Source organism: Rhinopithecus roxellana, chromosome 14 (genome assembly GCF_007565055.1).
Source record: "Rhinopithecus roxellana isolate Shanxi Qingling chromosome 14, ASM756505v1, whole genome shotgun sequence".
Classification (NCBI taxonomy): Eukaryota; Metazoa; Chordata; class Mammalia; order Primates; family Cercopithecidae; genus Rhinopithecus; species Rhinopithecus roxellana.
The window spans coordinates 111,485,239-111,503,281 of record NC_044562.1 but is presented as its reverse complement, the minus strand read 5'-3'; the positions used below and the strand labels follow the sequence as shown (position 1 = coordinate 111,503,281).

The 18,043-nt window shown below is 39.8% G+C and overlaps 1 protein-coding gene and 1 pseudogene across 1 annotated transcript; both read right to left on the bottom strand.

Moving 5' to 3' along the window:
* The window catches only part of LOC104659925, a 49,418-nt pseudogene extending 34,061 nt beyond the window's left edge, over window positions 1–15,357 (bottom strand).
* On the bottom strand, window positions 14,629–16,098 carry RPRM (reprimo, TP53 dependent G2 arrest mediator homolog). Its single transcript, XM_010360096.2, has one exon. It carries the CDS (start codon window positions 15,859–15,861, stop codon window positions 15,532–15,534), a length of 330 nt encoding a protein of 109 aa, XP_010358398.1. The 5' UTR covers window positions 15,862–16,098; the 3' UTR covers window positions 14,629–15,531.
* Between the last annotated feature and the right edge of the window lie 1,945 nt (window positions 16,099–18,043).

Here is an 18,043-nt window from a genome sequence, read left to right as displayed (position 1 = left end):
CCTCTACTCCAAAAGGAATTGAAACTTTGTCACTGTTCAAAAGACTTGTCTTGCAATAAGAAAATATGAAGGTTTGTCTATAAATATGAAAGTGATGGAGAATCTCCTATGGTCCTGGCTCATAAATAGGCTAAGCCAGAATATTGTTGCATGAAACCATAACTTCTAATCACTGGCATATAAACATAGCTGTATCTTTTCATAGGTTCTGGAAAGATTTTGCAGATCTTATGATTCACTACCCTGTCTCACACAAGATTTAATGAAACATTTGAACACTGAAGATTATCTTTTTACTCTTATCCCGAGGAAAGACATTTCTCTAAAAATGTAATTTATAGCCTCACCCTCTTCACTTCTAGGAATCTCTTCCACATAAAATCAACTCTTTATTTAATCCAGGTAAAGGGAAAGATGAGTGAACCAGAGAGTACAGAATGATAAATAATTTAAAAAGTAATTCAACCTTGCCCTGCAGTGTTGTGGGAGAATTGCATAGTGAAGAAAAATATAATGATATCTTAGTAATGTTTTTAAGGACTTCTATTAGCTGACCCATCCCAAATCCAAGTGTGTATTAAGGGAGTGGCCATATTCAGTGTTTTTCTCAAATTCAGGACAAAAATAGCATCTTAAGTCACCTCTTCAGTCTCTAATCGAACATGTAGCCTCTCTCTCTGAACACTTTGTTCCTTGCCTAGGATCTAATTAGATTTGTAAGTACAGGAAGAAGCAGAAATATATAGCTGACTAAATAGATGTATCTCTCAGCCTTACACCTATAACCAAAGTCACTAAGTAAGCTTGCAGAACCCCTCAATCCCTCCTCCAACTCCATCTATCTTTTGCTTTCCATTCATAGCACTCAACATGTTGTAGCATATGAAACGTAGGCTCAAAAGCATACTAGGATCTTCTAGCAGATCAGAGGAATGGAAAAGGAATGGAGAACATGAACAGTGTTGAGAAGTTGACTCAACTGTAATCATGGCTACAGATGAGGGGAGTCAGTGGCCATCCTTATCCTTGGATCCATAGAGGTATGGTTAACTTGAACTTGATTCTGGCTGTTCTAAATACCCGAGAGCATGCACTGTAATAGTTGAGACAAAACAGTAGTAGTTCCAAAGCAGTAGTTTATGAAGGGAGGTGGTGGTATCACAATTCTAGACTCTCCCAAGCAACAATTAGGTGTATATCCAAATGAAATTCCAGTTTCCTGGAAGAGGAAAGTTTCAGCAGTATTGGTGTTAGCCCAATGTGCAGCAGAAGCCAGGACATATGAGTAGACTAGACAAATAAGTGGACTTCAGGTGGAAAAGCTGTGGTTCTCTGGACAAAAGATTGTCCAGGCATTACCTTAAGCACACCAGGTACCTGAAGATCAATCAGATCCCACTAGCTGGTCACCTGGAAGCTACTGTTATGTGCTCTACTTTAGTCAAAATTGACTCAGAAACTGGACAAAAATGAGCCATTAGGTTGAGGTCTCAGGGCTGAAGATCTCAGCAGAGCTGAGAAAGTCCTGAGCACCCATTTTGGATGTTAGCCACATGTTTGAGATCTTCTCCCACCCAACCACTGTGCCTCCAGGTGCCCAGGGGATGTATGACATGGATAAACTACCAGATTCCTTCTAGGAAGCATTCCTCTCTCTGATCAGAGTTTAAGACCACATCATCTGTTATTTTTAAGTCTAAGTTTGAAGATGATTTATTGTCATTGCAAAGCATATGCTACTTTGTGTTTTATAAATGGAAACTGGGTGAGATGTATCCTTTGAAAGACATTCTTCCGGGCTATGTTTAATCAAACTCTAGCACTCACAATGTTGTTCTTGGCAGAATTTCAAAATAAAGGCCACTCTGAGGACAGGACATAAAATTATATTATAGCGAGCGGTATTTAAGCAAGATATCAAGATGACAATGCTGATTGCAGTGACTTTGGAATACAGGACTATAAGGTCACACCATGTTGTAAAATTAGGTCAGAACATTTTTGATAATAAGTTATGTTTAAGGGTGATATCACCTAGAAACAGACAACTCGGGTCTTATGATTCCATGGTCTTGTTTTATTACAAAATATAAAATATATCATTAAGAAAATATTTAACAAATGCAAGTGTAACTTTTTTATTGAAATAAAAGATAATAAAAAGCAGGTGATGTATGGAGAATAATACAAACTATACAAGAAGTAGATAGTTACATACCGGAAGATGCATATCTGCAGTTCTTATGCCAGGGATTAGACATAGGCAACACAGTAGTATGAATTCTAACAGTACTGATTTTGATTCAAAATTAGTAAGTGGTCTCCTCCACAGTGGTGAAGGCTATTACCTCCTCTGTTTCCAATTTGATGAACAGGATCAATCAGCATTCAAAACGGTGGTCTTCATGTCTCCACATGTCTGTGTCTACTAAGAATGCCTCTACCATCTGGAAAGGAGTCTAGCCTGAAACATTACTCTTGTTGGAAATTTTTTTCTATTTTTCTTTGGAGGTATGACATAGTATGCAACTACAATATTGCTGAAAGATTTTGGAGTTTCAAGAGCACTCTAGCAAAAACCTCATATCCTTCAGAGCATGGTCTGTGTTCTTTGCAGTTCTGTGCAGATTCTGAAATAGAATGCTAAAATCACAGAGTTGGATTCTGTGTTTGTTCTCAAGTCTTGTGACATAAAGGTATTAAGTTTTCTTCCTGAGTAACAATAAAATGTTTCTTTCATTTGATTATTTAGTGTGGCTGAGACTACATCGTGTGCCGGATTAGAAAGAATGATTTATCCTTTAACACCTTTTACTCATATAGTAAGGAAACAAAATCCTGTTAAATCCATGAGTCTGTACCTCAGGGATCCTTTTGTTTTGGATAAATAGGTGCCTCTGAGCCAGTTTAATTTTCCTTTAGAGGTAAGGCGCTTAATGTAAGGACTAGTGTTTGAGCTTATAGAAAGCTGAGAGGCTATGTCTGCACCTGCTTCAGTTAAATAATCGCAAAGCCATTTTGAGTGTAACTTCTGGACAAACCAATTAGGAATGGCCTATTTCAAAGTGAGATCAGAAGGTTATGATATACATGGAGAAGGTGTGATAAAAGATGATTTTTGCACAATGAGGAAGATGCAAGAAAAAGTCACAAGTGAGTGAGAAAGTCTACAGGTCTTGCTACTTCAATAACAGCCAAAATCTCCTAACTCAGGGTGGGCTTTCTCCAGAGACCCTACGCTTGTTTGGGTCAGACAGCATAGCCACCTGCCAGGTGCCTGTTCTTTCTTGTTCAAAAGGAAAGAGCCTAGAATTAAAAAAAAAAAAAAAAAAAATCACAGGATTGAAACTCAAAGATCCAGTCTAACCGCCCATCTAATTTTTGTATCTCTGTTGCAATATCTCTTCTGCATGGTCATCCAGTATCAGAGAGTTTATTATCTCTCAAAGCAATTCATGTCATATTTGTAAAGCTCCAACTATTAGAAAGATCTTGCTTGTTAAGACTTGAATCCTCTGTTTATAGCTGCTTCTACTCACTCTTGCCAGTTTTACTACTTGGGGTAGTACTAAATAAATGTAATCCCCCTTGGTTGTGTCAGTTCCTCAGATATTGGTGGACAGCTATCCTATTATCCCTGAGGCTTTATTTATTGTTTTCCTTGGTGGTAAATACTGCCAACTCTTTTGATCATTTTTTGTCTAACATAGTGTTGAAACCCTTGCTTTCTAGTTGCTTTGTTTTGAATATATCTGAGTTTGTTTACAAGTTTTTAAAAATGCAGTATTAGGCCCAGAACCCATTCTAAGATTGTAATAATCCAAAAACAGAGGGGAGCTGGATTCTTGCTCTCCTCTAACGAGGTTCAGTGCCTCCCTCAGTGTTAGGTTCACTATTTTTGGCATCCTCAAAATTTCATTGACTTTTCTAGAGCTTCTTCTTCAGCAAAAGTTCTGCATCTTTTATATTTATAGTCTGTTGATAAGACACATTTTTCTCATTATGTACTTGGGCAGCTGTTTTAGACTCAAATACAGGACCTTGTATTTTTCTGGGTGAAGTTTTAGCATATTAAAATCAGACCAATACTCAGGTCTCCCAGAGTCTTTTTGTATCTAAAACTAGTCAATAAACATATTATCCCTCTGCACTCCAATTTCCTCAGCAATGGGAATAGAGACTACCTCATTCCCACGTGTGTGATCCAGCACATGGAAAGTGCTCAGAATGGGGTAAATATATAATAAGTGCTCAATAAAAAATTATTATAACTTTGCAAGCACAGATAGTCCACAAAAAAAGTCTTTTAACTATGAGGCATATTCATTTATATCATGAAATAAGCTCCAACATATTAGAATAAAATATTTTAGTCAAAATCATACTATTGGTGAAGTTTAATGAAAATGATTTAAGCAACATGATATATGTGAACATTAGAAACCTTTATAATTAGAGTCCAAAAAGAAAATATATATGTTTTAACCTGTATACATTTCCAAGTAAGGGGCTATATAATTGGACAAGTTGAAGCTCATTTTGAATTGCCTCCTAAAATCGACATCCCCACCTCCTAGAACCATTTGCTACTAGCAAACTCTAGATCTATCAAAATGATTAATTGCTCTGCATCTCCTCTATGTGAAATCATTACCCAAAGCTGTACTGGTGGATCCAAGTTGTTAATGACAAAGCACCATGTGTGTGAGAAAGTTGAAACTGTCTTTACTGTCCATCCTCCACCAAAAGAATTAGCAGAATGGCAGAGAGGAAAATGCTTTTATTTGTAATATTCTCAGATCTAGATTTATATCTTTAATCTAGATTAGCATAAGAACATTTTACCTGTATGACCTTGGAAAAATTACTAGCCCCTCATTCCCTCCATTTTCTCTTTCATGGGAGTGGGATGATGTAACTTCTATAGTTATGTCACTCTGAAAACTTTGAACTAACATCCATACAATACCAAATATGATTTATACTAGCAGCAACTACAATTAATCGCTTATCTAAATGGATGATGATACGTATCAACAAGAATTTATTTGATGCTGACCAAGTTTCCATCTACAGGATTTGAAAATTATCCATGTCAACAGTACAATCCAATTAGAAGAAAACAGTGAAAGGAGAATCAGAAAATAAGACCACATCATATGGTGATTATGTGCTTTGGAATCAGTGTGGAAGTAAGATCTTAAAAACTTTTCATTTATTAATTGAAAACATAGGATAGAAGAAAGTCAGAAGAGTTTATAGAATAGTCTAATATTCCAGCATATAATTTCAATGAAACGCAGGAGTATTAAAACTCTGTAACTTTACTCAATCTTTATTAAATGACTGCCACATGCCAGGTAACCCAGACTCTAAGAAGACAGTGCCCTTGGTGGTCATGAAATGTGTCTCACTGCACTCTTTCAGTATCTAAGCACTCTTTCTGAACCATGGAATCATAAATTGAAAATATTCTTATCTCAAAAATCACTGAATCATGGAACACTGTTAACATTTTTTTTTTTCTTTCTCTACACAGAACATTAAGCATGAAGTGGAACGCAACATTAAATTGCCAAGGTTCATTCTTTGAATGGCTTTTTATCTCAATAGTCAGTGAAGTCTTTGTTTGCTTTGTAGAATGGAAGTATGAATTTGGAGAATTAAAGTACATTGACCAAATGCAAAGAATTCAGTCAAATTTAGTTTCTGTACAACATTATTGAGGTATACAATCTCATATAAAATACAGATATGAATTTAATTTGGAAGCAAATGTTTACAGAAAATCTAAGGAAATCTTCCATCACATTCTCCTTTGAAATGGTGAATACTTTTCAATGATCAATTTTCAAGTTTTAAGTATTATACTTTGGTTCTTTATGTATTGTTATTGTTTAAATGATGCATCTGATATTTACCAGAGTTTTTGCTTTGGCATCTCTAAATTTTTCTATTTATAAACATTCTAAATATTAGAGAATTTTAAAGAACATTTTGAAATAAATCATTATTCATTGAGAAAATATCAAAAATCTTAAATACTTAATTTTTAAAAAGAAAATCCAAGCAGGCTTGGAGACTTCTCGTCAAATAGACTAGTGTATCACACAGTTTACTGTGTCATAGTAAGAACACAATGTTATAAATCACTGTGAAATGAATTTTGCCACAGTGGTCCAATCTTGAGACTACCAAACACTGACTGAGGAAGTTAGTAGTATAGAAAAACTATCACTGAGTAATAACTGGATAATTAGCTATTGGGTATAAAGCAATCAAGAATTACTCACAAAGTAAATCATGTCTAGAGGAGAATGGCTTATGTTATTAACAATTGAAAGTTATTTGTTTTTGTAAAGTTATTCCTGAAAAAGAAATTATCCAAATATAGGAGGACCATCATGCCAAGAAAAGAGGATATATTGTCTAAAAATGAGAGTGCTCTTTTATATGTGTACAAGTGTGCCTTAGAGGCCATTAAGTATGTTGCAAACACAGAGATGCTTTACTGAGAACACTGTGTTTCCAGCCTCAGATTCAGGTCTCACAGCTGGAAATTTGTAGAGGAGATGAGTTTACCTGTGGTGATGAGCTGTATGAAAAACAACCTCTAAACACCAGTCTTTATGGTTGAGAAATTTTGTCTTCCAGCCACACCATCAGCAACCCCGTCCCCTCACCTGTTAATAAGAATCAAGAAGCCCACTAATGCAAGTCTCAGAGGGGGAGATGATACTTGCAAAGCAGACAGTCACAGTTAGGAAGGTAATTTTCCTCATCAGAAGTGTGGAACAGGCAAAGCAGCTGGAAACCCAAAGAAATGAACAATGATGGTTCAATTTCCATGTGCATGAGAAAGCTAAGCCAACTCTCTAGGTTAGGATGAGTTCATATGAGGAGCAATTTAGAAACAGAATTAAATATGTTTCCAAGAAAAGTAATAAAAGTATTTCATGTGCTTACAGGGCAGCATTTCCAAGCAAGATGGGTCATGAGAGAGGCTCCATCAAAATAAGTTTGTTAAATCAGTTTGGGTAATGCTTAGTATTTTATCCATCTCATGGAGTGTCACAGAGCTTAACTTTTTAACATAAAATTTACCATTTCATATAAAATCGATTTTTATACTTAACTAGGTCGAGGGAGGGCAGATGAGTTATTCTCATGAGCAAAGAGAGATGTCAAATGACTGATCCAAATGACCAGGTGCAAGGTGGTGGCAATACCTGCCCCAGAAATTCAGAGCTATTGTCCAGAGCACTTAGAGCCACATCAACTCAACAAAGAGAACCTTGAAAGAAATTATAAAAGTCTTTTTTTCTTTTTTCATCCTTGCTGAAATACAGTTGATAGAATAAATAGCTTTAAAAGAAATATTAAGAGTCAGAAGACATAGATCCCATCACCAGCTCCACCCTTGACTAGCTGTGTGGAACCGTGGGAAATGACATTCCCTCTCTAGGCTTTGGATCCACTGAGCTAGGTGACCGTTGTTATAGGTCCTCCAGCAGGCCTCTTGCTTCTTTTGATACTAGAATTCCTTCTTCTATGAGCTTGCATGGCCTTGTATCCTCACAGGAGCTACAGGAGGTTGGTTTTAATAGAACCAACTCTCCTCCCCCATGTTCTCTCTCCTTTCACCAGAAGGGTGTCACTGGCCATTGACTGAGTACACCCTTCTTCCTGCAGCCGCCCAGTCACAGTGGTTTGTTCAGCAATTGATACAAGATGCCAACTGGGCCAGAGTTCTCCCAAGAAAAAAGTAGCTTTCTCCTGGGGTTATTAAACTGATGAGATATGAGTGTGGGCCCAGGGTCATCCATGTTTTTTCTTTTCTTACCATGTGGAGAGAGATTTTCTGAGAGATGGAGAAAGAGTCTGAGTGACATCAGACATCAGCTTCTTTCATGCGTGATGCACCTGTATCCTGGAACTTACAAGTCACATGAATCAATAAATTGTTCTTAATTTAAAATTAGCTTAAGTTAGATTTTTGTTGACTGTAACCCAAAGATTTTTAATTAATAAAGTCCATTCTAGCTTGAACTTTGATGATATTAGGAGACATTAATGTTACTTAAAAGAAGAATGTATCATTTTCTTAGAAAGCTCATCTATGGAATGTAGGGGAGGAAGTTTTACACTTGATCTTCTTAATTATTCAGTCCTTGAAAATTCACAGTGGGGAAAATGAATAAAACCCTTGTTCCTGAGCTGAATTTGTAGAAAATTATAAGTAGCCTCGAGATATTTATTTGGAGCACTTTCTTCAGGCCTTCCATATTCATGTTCATCTTGAGTTTGAATATGTAAAGATGAGCCAGCTTTGTGTATGCTGCCTGAAGACATGGGGAAAAGTCAAATTAAATTGTTTGAGTATTTCAGGCCCCGTGCTAATTATAGAGAAGGGTAGAGAGTACTTCATTTTCAAGGGGAGAAGCCAGGATAGTGTGTGGCTCACACAGATAGATCCTGAAGGACATGTGCAAACAGATTAAGCAGAAGATAGGATATTAGCACAGAAGGCCCCTTTAAATTCCATTATTCTTTGCACCAAACTTCCAAGGTCTAAGTTAGTACCTAGTGCAGAGTCATGACTATAATAGATACTAAATAATAAATATTTATTGATGATAAAGATAAGAAGGCCTGGCAAGGCCTCTTTCTCCTTTGGATATAAGAAAATTGAGCCAGCGGACAGGATGTTTGCAATATTCCAAGACTCCACAGAGAAGAAAAGAGAAATAGAGAAGGAATTTACAACTTTCCACATTCTCACAATGTTTAGTCCTTCCTCTCAGCAGTCTTCGATCCTTTTATTAAGCCCTCTAACTGTACAAGTTTCTAACCATCGTTTTGAGAATTTAGAATCTGCCTGTAAATTTCTAGAGACTTTACTTGATAGGTTCTTTTTGTTTTCATTGACCTTCTTCAAATTTAGGGTCCCAGCTCATTTCTCTTAACTTAGCTTTTAAAGATTTTCAAGCCTATGCAATATATAATCTTTGACTTTTCTGTCTCTTAGGGTTTCAGCTTCTTTCCTTTACAATTCTTAGATGAAGATTAAAGCATATATCTTGAGATACAGATGTATTGTAAGACTCCAGACACTTCAAATAAATCTTCTTTACTGAACATTTTGAGACAATTTACTTGCAATGTTTCCTATGCATTGTTTTACTGTAAGCAAATAAATAATGTAAAACAAAGAATTGGGGAATGTGGAATGTGTGATGCTCATTTCTAGTCTGTAGTACAATAAACATGTTTCATGGGTATACAGTAAAGGAAACACTGAGTATGAGAATATGTGCGCATGCACCTGCCTTAATCAATACTACTTAGTATATGAACTACATGATCCTGCTCAATTTATAGGAAAATAAATAAAGCAAAAGAGACACTCTGGATCCCAGAGGGATTCTTTTTCCAAAGCAATCAGACATCTGGAGTCTTGGTCTGATAAAAATCAATGACTCTTTCAGGGCAGTATATCTTTAGATGTGGGTGTGGGAAGGAGTGCATAATGAAAGAGGAATTGGTGAGGGTAGAAAGCAAATATTTAAAAAATAAGAAAAACTATAACCTTCTCTCCCTGTAATAAAATATGCCAACATGTAGGCTATGGCATAATTATATGTGTATATTTATATTACTATGAATTCTAGAAATAATAGGAACAATTTCTTACTCTTGTGGGTAGATTATATACCTTCCCTTACATATGTTTGTCTGTGCCAGTGTTTTATGGTTCAAATGGAAAGGAATAATCTCATACTTTTCAGTAATAAGTAGTAATGTACCATCTATACATGAGTGCTTGAGAAACACTATGTAACTCTTTGAATTATGAGGTTATAAAATATTACTATCTAATGGAAACCAGTTTTAAAATGGGGTTAGGCAGGGCAGCATTTGTTCCAGCATTATTGCAGATCACTTGACCTTTTTAGTATTGATCATTCTATACCTGCATTTACCTACTCAAGAATACTTCAGCAAGCATGCCCTTAAATATATTTGGAAAATAAAACTATCTATTATCCCTTCAAAATATACATAGTTAAATAAATGAAAATAAGCTTTGTTTATTCTCATTTAGTGTATATTGTTATCTAGGTCAGATGCAAGCCACTGTTTGCAATGTGACTGAGGAATATTTAAAAATACATGCAAGGACATGGATGAAGCTGGAAACCATCATTCTCAGCAAACTAACACAGGAACAGAAAACCAAACAGCACATGTTCTCACTCATAAGTGGGAGTTGAACAATGAGAACATATGGACACAGGGAGGGGAACATCACATACCAGGGCTTGTCGGGGGGTGGGGGGCTAGGGGAGGGATAGCATTAGGAGAAATACCTAATGTCGATGACGGATTGATGGTTGCAGCAAACCACCATGGCACGTGTATACCTATGTAACAAACCTGCACATTCTGCACATGTACCCCAAAACTTAAAATATAAAATAATTTTAAAAAGAAAAAATATATGTAGTTATCCTTACAACAGTCCTTATAGGAGCTCTTTCTGGAATATTTTAAGCTTCTCAAATATAATAATAAAATATAAGATGTATACATATAAATTCAAAGTATGTTACTATGATCACCATAAATGATATATGACTGATAATAATATTATATAATTAATTTTTCTGAAAGTTAATACTGGACTTTCAAGTCTTTTCAACATTTGAAACAACACAAAAATATCAGGAAAAGAGAACAAAGTGAGATTGGCCATGGAAACAACTTACTATTGAGCATTTAAATTCAGACATTAGGAAACAATTACTACTGAGGCAGCTGCTTTTAAAACATATCCCATTTAAGCTATTGTGCACAGGTCTACATGGGATTTGACAGGTAGAAAAAATATTTATTGATTCCTGTTTGGAGGATTACTGCAGACTTGCTGCTTCAACAGGCTTTTGTCAAACTAGGTTTCAGTCTTACAGAACAAACTGAACCCTGGAATCCTTTCCTGTCATTGTAACCCCCCAAAGTGACAAGTAAGATAAGCCAGGGTTAAGGAAGGCTCTAAACTGCAGGTGGAACAGGTGCTGTGTGCTGTTACAGAAACTCAAAAGCAAAAATGCTTTAGGGAGAAAAACTAGATGTTAATGAGTCTTCAAACACCCTAGTAGTTTCTATAAACAACAGTGCTTATTAGTCTGAATGTGTACTTAGAAGAATTGCTTACTCCCCAGTACAACGGGCTTTACTTTCATGGCTTCATCCTTTGAGAGGGCAGAGATCTAGAAATTTAAGGCACTGATGAGATCATGCATAATCTATCAGGTTAAATACTATCATCTACTCTGGCCTGGCTAGGTGTCTGAAATTTTGCTTTGATTATTGTAAATAACTTATCTCCAGTAGAGGAGCACTTGACTTTTGTGAGAAAAACATCTACACAAAAGATCAAGACTGGAAAGATAAAATATATTTTTAAGACACATAATTAAGAGATCTATGAAACATCTTAAGTGAGAGAAAATGTTAAACCAATTAATTCAATGGAATCATAGAATTGGAAGTTTCTTTAGAACCCGTCTGCCTTATTTCAGGGATCAGGCCATTCAGCTGCTTTTAGTGACCAGAACCAAAATTTCTAAAATCTCAGCCCAGTGTGTCTTTCCTTTCCTAATTCAGAGTTAGTATAGGAAGACACAGTAGCAGGATTGACTTGGATCCAGTGAGAAGCCAGCATGACTCAGAAATCAGAAATCATGGACCATCTACCAGGAACTAGTGTGATGTCAGACTTGACAGAGTAGTGTGACCTCTGCTTTCTCTTCCCTCAAGCTGTCCAGCACTCACGCTCTTGCTACATTTTCAGAGAGAGTGGGGAGATTCGTATCAACAATATTAAGAAAAAGAACACTTATCAACAATGGGTTAAGGTAGTTATACAGAGGCCACCCAATTAAGCTAAGAGGTATCACTAGCTGTCTGCCTAGCCTGAGATCCCACTAATCCACCAGCTGTGTCTCATGAAAACTTCTCCCTGCATTTGCTGTATTTCCAGAAGGGCTTCAGGAAATATCAGATAAGTCCCCCTGGGTCATGCCAGATCAAGCAAGCTTTTACAGGAATCTGTCTCTCTCTCTCAGGGCCTCCCAGTAATTACTGACCAAATGGTGGACTTCAGTGTGGCATGGTAGAACCTGCCTGTTTGATTATTTATTTATCTAAACTTCTGGTCTCTTAAGGCTGACATTGTTTTCTTAGGTGAAACACAGAGAGTGGCTTTCAAAACCTTTTTTTTTTTTTTTTTTTAGAGAATGTCTCTGGGAAAGGACCGACACTCCATAAATTCTGAGCAGGATTGAAATGTTTCATTTAAAGCAGTTGTTAGAATGAGGGACAAAGAGAGTCAAAGGCAGAGTGAAAGAGGGAGTGGTGTGGCCCCAGAAAGTGGTTGCTCTGTGGCCGTCGGGGAATAGAGAGTGTAAAAAGCTTCTTGCACACATTGCCTCATCTATAAAACCCAGAACTACTTGGCATCTCTCTAAGTAACAAATGGATCTAAGGGCTGGAGAGAAGTGTTGTTGGCAGGAAATAGTCTCCAGGGCTATATGCATTGCAGACTGTGCATTTCCCTATAGTGCATAGATCACAGATTACAAAGCTGTGTTCACATGCCTTTTGTACCTAAGGACTACATTTTGCAGGTTTTAGTTTGTTTCATGATCACAGTTTCTGGGGGTGAGAGAATAAATATGGATAGTTGAGATAAAGAAAAACTGCAGATTTTGCTTTTGAGATGCAGGGAGGAGGAAAGAGGTGTGAAGAAATATTAAGAGGAACAAGATAGAGAAGATAAAGGTCTTCAGCCTTGGGAAGGCTCTCTCTCAACTTTCAGGACTTTGGTTTAAAATGAAAACCTGTGTTCGATACAATTTAAAATTGACCTGTAGGTTTGATCCCTCCTTCAGCCTCCGCGTGTTTGAAACTCAAAGCATGCGCCCGTACGCAGCAGAGTACAATGCAAGATTCCTACACTCTAGCTGATTTGTTTTTTTATCCCAAATCGAGTTCTATCAGACTACTGAATTCACAGGTAAGCTAACAAATCTTCCAGAGGAAGGGACCTGAGAAGAGCCTGAGTTACATTTTAAGTGTCTGGTTTGTCCCAGAGAATCCATTGCTCTGCTTTGTCTCTCCCTTTGAAACATGTAGGCAGCAGATTAACTCAGTGCCACAGAAACCGTCTACAAAACAGAACATTGCCATTTCTTGTCCTGTGGGTTAGTAAAAGTAAATTGACTTCCGAGACTCCTGCTGACTACCTATTGACTATCTCTTGACCCCGGCCCCACCCAGATACCAAAACAACAAACAAGCAAACAAACCCTTACCTGTTTAAAAGACAGGAACAACAAGCAAAACTTCAAAATCCTCTTTTCTCAATCCTGATATCCACTAGAATTCAAAAAACCATCCTAGGTTGTAATTTCTGACAAGGTTTACTTGAGAGTGAAAAGGACACTTAATAGTGGATATGACATTAAAGGCACTCAAAACTTTTGATCCCAATCTTTGAGTCATTAACATTGTTTACACCAGTTGTGCTTTCTGAGTAAATGGAACACTTTATTGTTATTTGATTTTAGTTACTCTTATAGCTGCCATTGTGAAGTTTTTGAAATTTTAATTGCTCTATAGCATCTTAGTGGATTCTTTATAGTCTTGAAAATATTTAGGATCCCGTCCCAGGCATAAAAATAAACTGCTCAAAACCTTTTGTCAAGTTTATGCTCGAAGCTATTGTATCCTTTGGGTTATTTTCAGAGGCACGGTTTTTAGGCATTTCTTTCTAACACTGTTGAATTTCTGAGCCTTAAATATGTCAATGACCATCTGTAGCCCTACTCCAAATATCCTTCCCAGTTGGGGTTGTAATACTCATCTCCCACATTCAGGACCTCGGCTAACTCCTCTCAACAATTTGCCTGGTCTGCGGCAGACTAAATTACAAAGAACAGGCTGAACCTTTATTTTAACCTGGTCTTTTTTGCCAGAAAAAGTAATATAGCAACGACAGTAATGCATCTCATGTTTTAGTAACAATGGTTTACCCCAGGGAGCATTAACATCACTGTGTACCTTAGCTGCTACTTTTCCTTGCATTTTATAATTCCCCTTCCCCACGCCCCGGCCCCGCCCATGGGCAGCATCCCAAAGCCGCCTCGCTGACGTTGGTTAGGGTAGAGACGCTCTCCCTAAAGAGTGTCCAAGCCTTCTCTACTTTCATTAGCGGTGTAATCCTGTGTTCCCGCCGGAGCCTGGCACGGAAGTGTAATCTTCCCGCGGGGGCCTTCCTGTAGTCTCGCCTACCTGAGAGCTGAGACTAAATGAAATATAAAATATTCACGATAAGAGGAAACAAAGGATGCTGCCTCCAGGACGGCTACTGTGCCTGAGGCTGGGCTCTGTCTCAATCATCCCAGGGCCTCTACGTCTGGCCCCACCCTCGCCCCTCCATGGGATCCACAAGTTGAATCGCAGCTCTCCAGGGTGAATTGCCCTGGCCGGGTGCCAGACTCCGCACCGCCGCCCCGTTCCCCCCCTGCTGGGGAGCGCAGAATGACCACCAGGAGGCCAGGAACAAAACGCTTAAATGTTGCATTTATTAAGGAAATGTTAAATAAGAAAAAAAAAACAAAAAGTCAAAACGGTGTCACGGATGTCAAGAGCACTTTTGTGGCGTAAACCGTGCAGTCACGAGCTACGAGTTCTATTCTGGGTCTTTGTCTCAGGGCCAGCAGGAACGCTAGACACCTCCCAAAAGACCCAGTGGGAAATGCACTAAAAGAAACAACTCACCCCCCTCAAATTCGCAGGCTCCCCCTCCCCCCACCCCTTCTCCCAAAATGACAAAACTTTAACCCCTCAGGCAGGCAAACAGGCCACTGGGGCAGAAAAAGACTTATCAAATATTTGTATTCAAGCAAACAAACACAAAACCTCTTAAAACGGCACGTTACAATCAAAGGTATTTATCGCCTCTCCCCTCCAGGGCTGGTGGGGAGCAGGAGAAGAGTGGGAGCGCACCCGGACACGGATTTGTGAGACCCCATGATGTCTGCTGCGTGGCTTTTAACAGGTCACTTTTCCGGTCACAAGGCGATCAGTGCCGCTGGGTCTCTCCCCTGCCCTCCCTCTCCACTTGCCCCCAGAGCTTGGCCCACCTGCGGGTGGAGAAGGGCCTTCGCCCTGTCGTTCTCCCCGCATTCCAAGTAAGTAGCAGCTTCCAAAGTTCTGCGCCCTAATCGCCGCCTTCTTGCCACTTTCTGCTGAGTCCAGAAGTCTGGGCGCTCTCCTACGACTGCCAGGCATGAGGACTTTCAGAGGGCGAGGGAGAAACCGGTCGCTCCTTTCCGAAAGGCCGAAGTCGATAGAAATAATTGACTCCGACAGGTTTGCTTCGCCCAGTCTCTGACAGTGAGGGGCACAGCCGGGCTGGCAAAGTGGGCAGGCGTGGGAGCGGTTGCCGCGGGGGCGGAGGGCGGGTCAGTAGGGCCCCACGACCACCGCCTCCACCTCCTTAGACGGTCTCCGGTCCTTCACGAGGAAGTTGATCATGCCCTCGGACTTGATGAGCAGATTGCAGCCGAGGAAGAAGATGCCGAAGACCACGGTGAGTGAGAGCACGCACATAACCGCGATCTGCACCACGCGCATTATGTACAGGCTGCGCTCGTCCGGGCCTCCCTCCGCGAAGCCGTCGTCGGTCACCACGGACGCCTGGGTGCAGCAGCGCACGGCTCGCTCCAGCGCCTCGCTGCTGTTAGCCAGGAACAGGCCCGCCACGTCGGTCTGGTTGCCCAGGGCCGGATTCATCGCAGGAGCGGGCGGGCGCCGCGAGCGGCGCGGGTCAGAGGGGTAGGAAGGCGGCGGCGCTGGAGGAACAGGTGCCGAGCTGAGCGCTCACTCGCAGACTAGCGCTTGCGAGGGCTCCTCGTTCTGCTTTCGAAAGTCCCTGGGCCGTGGGAGTTTCCCAGGAGCCTCTCCGACGCGCGCAGCAGCTAGGCTCTTCTAAAGCCGTCCGCTCCAGCCCGGGCGGTGCTCGTTCCCGGCGCTCGCTCGACTGGGGGCTGTTGGAACTTGGCGGGGCTGGACCAGCCCGGCCGTGGGAGGTGCGGGCAGCCGCGGCTGCAGCGGCGGGGCGCCTGCACTGAGCAAACAGCGGCCCCTTCCGGCCGCACCGCCGCTCTGCGCGCTACTCTTGGGCGGTGGAGGAAGCAAAGGGGCGAACCTGGTCTTGCTTTTTATTGCTTTCTTCTTTTGCAAACTCCGAAGGCCAGGCAGAGGTCACCGTACTCTTCTGGTTTGATGGATGATTAAAGAGTTTGTCGGGGGACGGCGTGGTCAGCTGAAAGTTTCAGAGGAACTGGGACACACCAGCTCTGCGTGTCCTTTCCCGGCTGCCCCCCTGACCTCTGGGCTGATGGAAAGTGGCGATGAATCCCAGGTGCCAGATGGTGCCGGCTGAGGCCACCCGCCCACCCCCTGTGCTTCACTCCGTCTCGCCTGCGTTGGATTCTGGTGGAGTGGAAGTGATCTGAGAATGTTTCTTACAAAGTAATTAATTTGGAAAGATAGAAAGGCATGGAAGAAGGAAGGAAGGAAGGAAAGAAAGAAAAAAGGAAGGGAGGGAGAAAAAAGAGCTCTACACCCAACTTCCTTTACAAAAGCGATTGGGAGACAGAGCAAGGCAGGTTTTATCATGAGGTCTGAGGCCAAGGAAAGGGGATTAGAGGAAGGAGGAGTTCTTCTGTGGCCCTTGGTTGGAGGTGGTTGCCGGGAGCAGGGTCACCTCTCTGGTAAAGGAGGTGAACAGAGTGACCACTTGCTTGTAATTTTAATTGCAGATGAATTTTTGGATGTGCTTCCAGCATTTTGTCCATTGGCAGTAAATCAGTTGTTTAAGGGAATTGCTCATCAACATCCAACACCTAGAACGCTGGCCAAATGCTGGGAGCCCTCCCCATTTACCATAAGCTGATGCATTTCACCCTTAGTCATTTAAACTAAACACAGATGTTTGTATGGGCCTGATTGACGCTTCAGCCATTGTGATTTTGCTGTAGGTTCCAAAGAAATTTTATAAAACTGTAGATTAAGTTTCTTAACTCTGAAAGAATACTGCATGTTCCCGCGCCCCCTATTTTATTTTCTTTTCCCTCCCTCCTTTTCCCCATTACTCCCTGCCTTCCTCCCTCTTTCTTTCAGCTGTAACAGCTGGAAACCAGTAACTTGAGCTTTCAATAGAATACATTTACTTCCTATTAAATGTTCTCACCACAAATAACTGATAAAAATTTGAGATAATGGGTACGCTAATTACTCTGATTTGATCATTCCACAATCTTTGTACCTCATAAATATGTACAATTGTTTGTCAATTAAAAATAAAATAAAACTGAAAAGTAGCTGTCTTACCATTTTCAACTCTAAATTTCATTCTGTTTGCTTGGTAAATCCTCTTATTCCTGTTTCTTAAAACGTTATTTATTCCATCTTCAGTGTTCCTTAAATGTTTTTGCACTGCTTCATGACCATAATAAAATAGAATGAAATGCCTTCTGGTTGAGTTCTCAATTTTTTGATGTTTATTGTATATCAGCTGCAATAAGTTTGATTTTTTAGAATAGCTATTATTATTTTGAGGGGGGTGTTTAACAGCTGAAAACTCAGGCTTGGGCTTCTACCACAATTCACTGGCTTATTGTTCTAGTTTCCCATAATTTAATTAGAACTGAAGACTGCCTCACTCTCAACAATTTCTTCTTTGAACAAATTTATTAATAATTGATCAGTAAGAATTTACTTAAATCTCATCATACAATCAGTCTATCTTAGTTAATGTGGGAAGTCCTTAAGAATAATAAAACATAATGTATACATGGAAAATATTACAACAAACGTAAGGCAATATAACGTAATCCTGAAATAAATGGTAGAGAAAAGTAATAGAAATTTAGAAAAGTAAAAGGTCAGAGAATAGAGGCCCACCTCCAGG

Coding starts and splice junctions, on each gene's coding strand:
- RPRM (XM_010360096.2), bottom strand. CDS start 15,861: ATGAATCCGGCCCTGGGCAACCAGACCGACGTGGCGGGCCTGTTCCTG.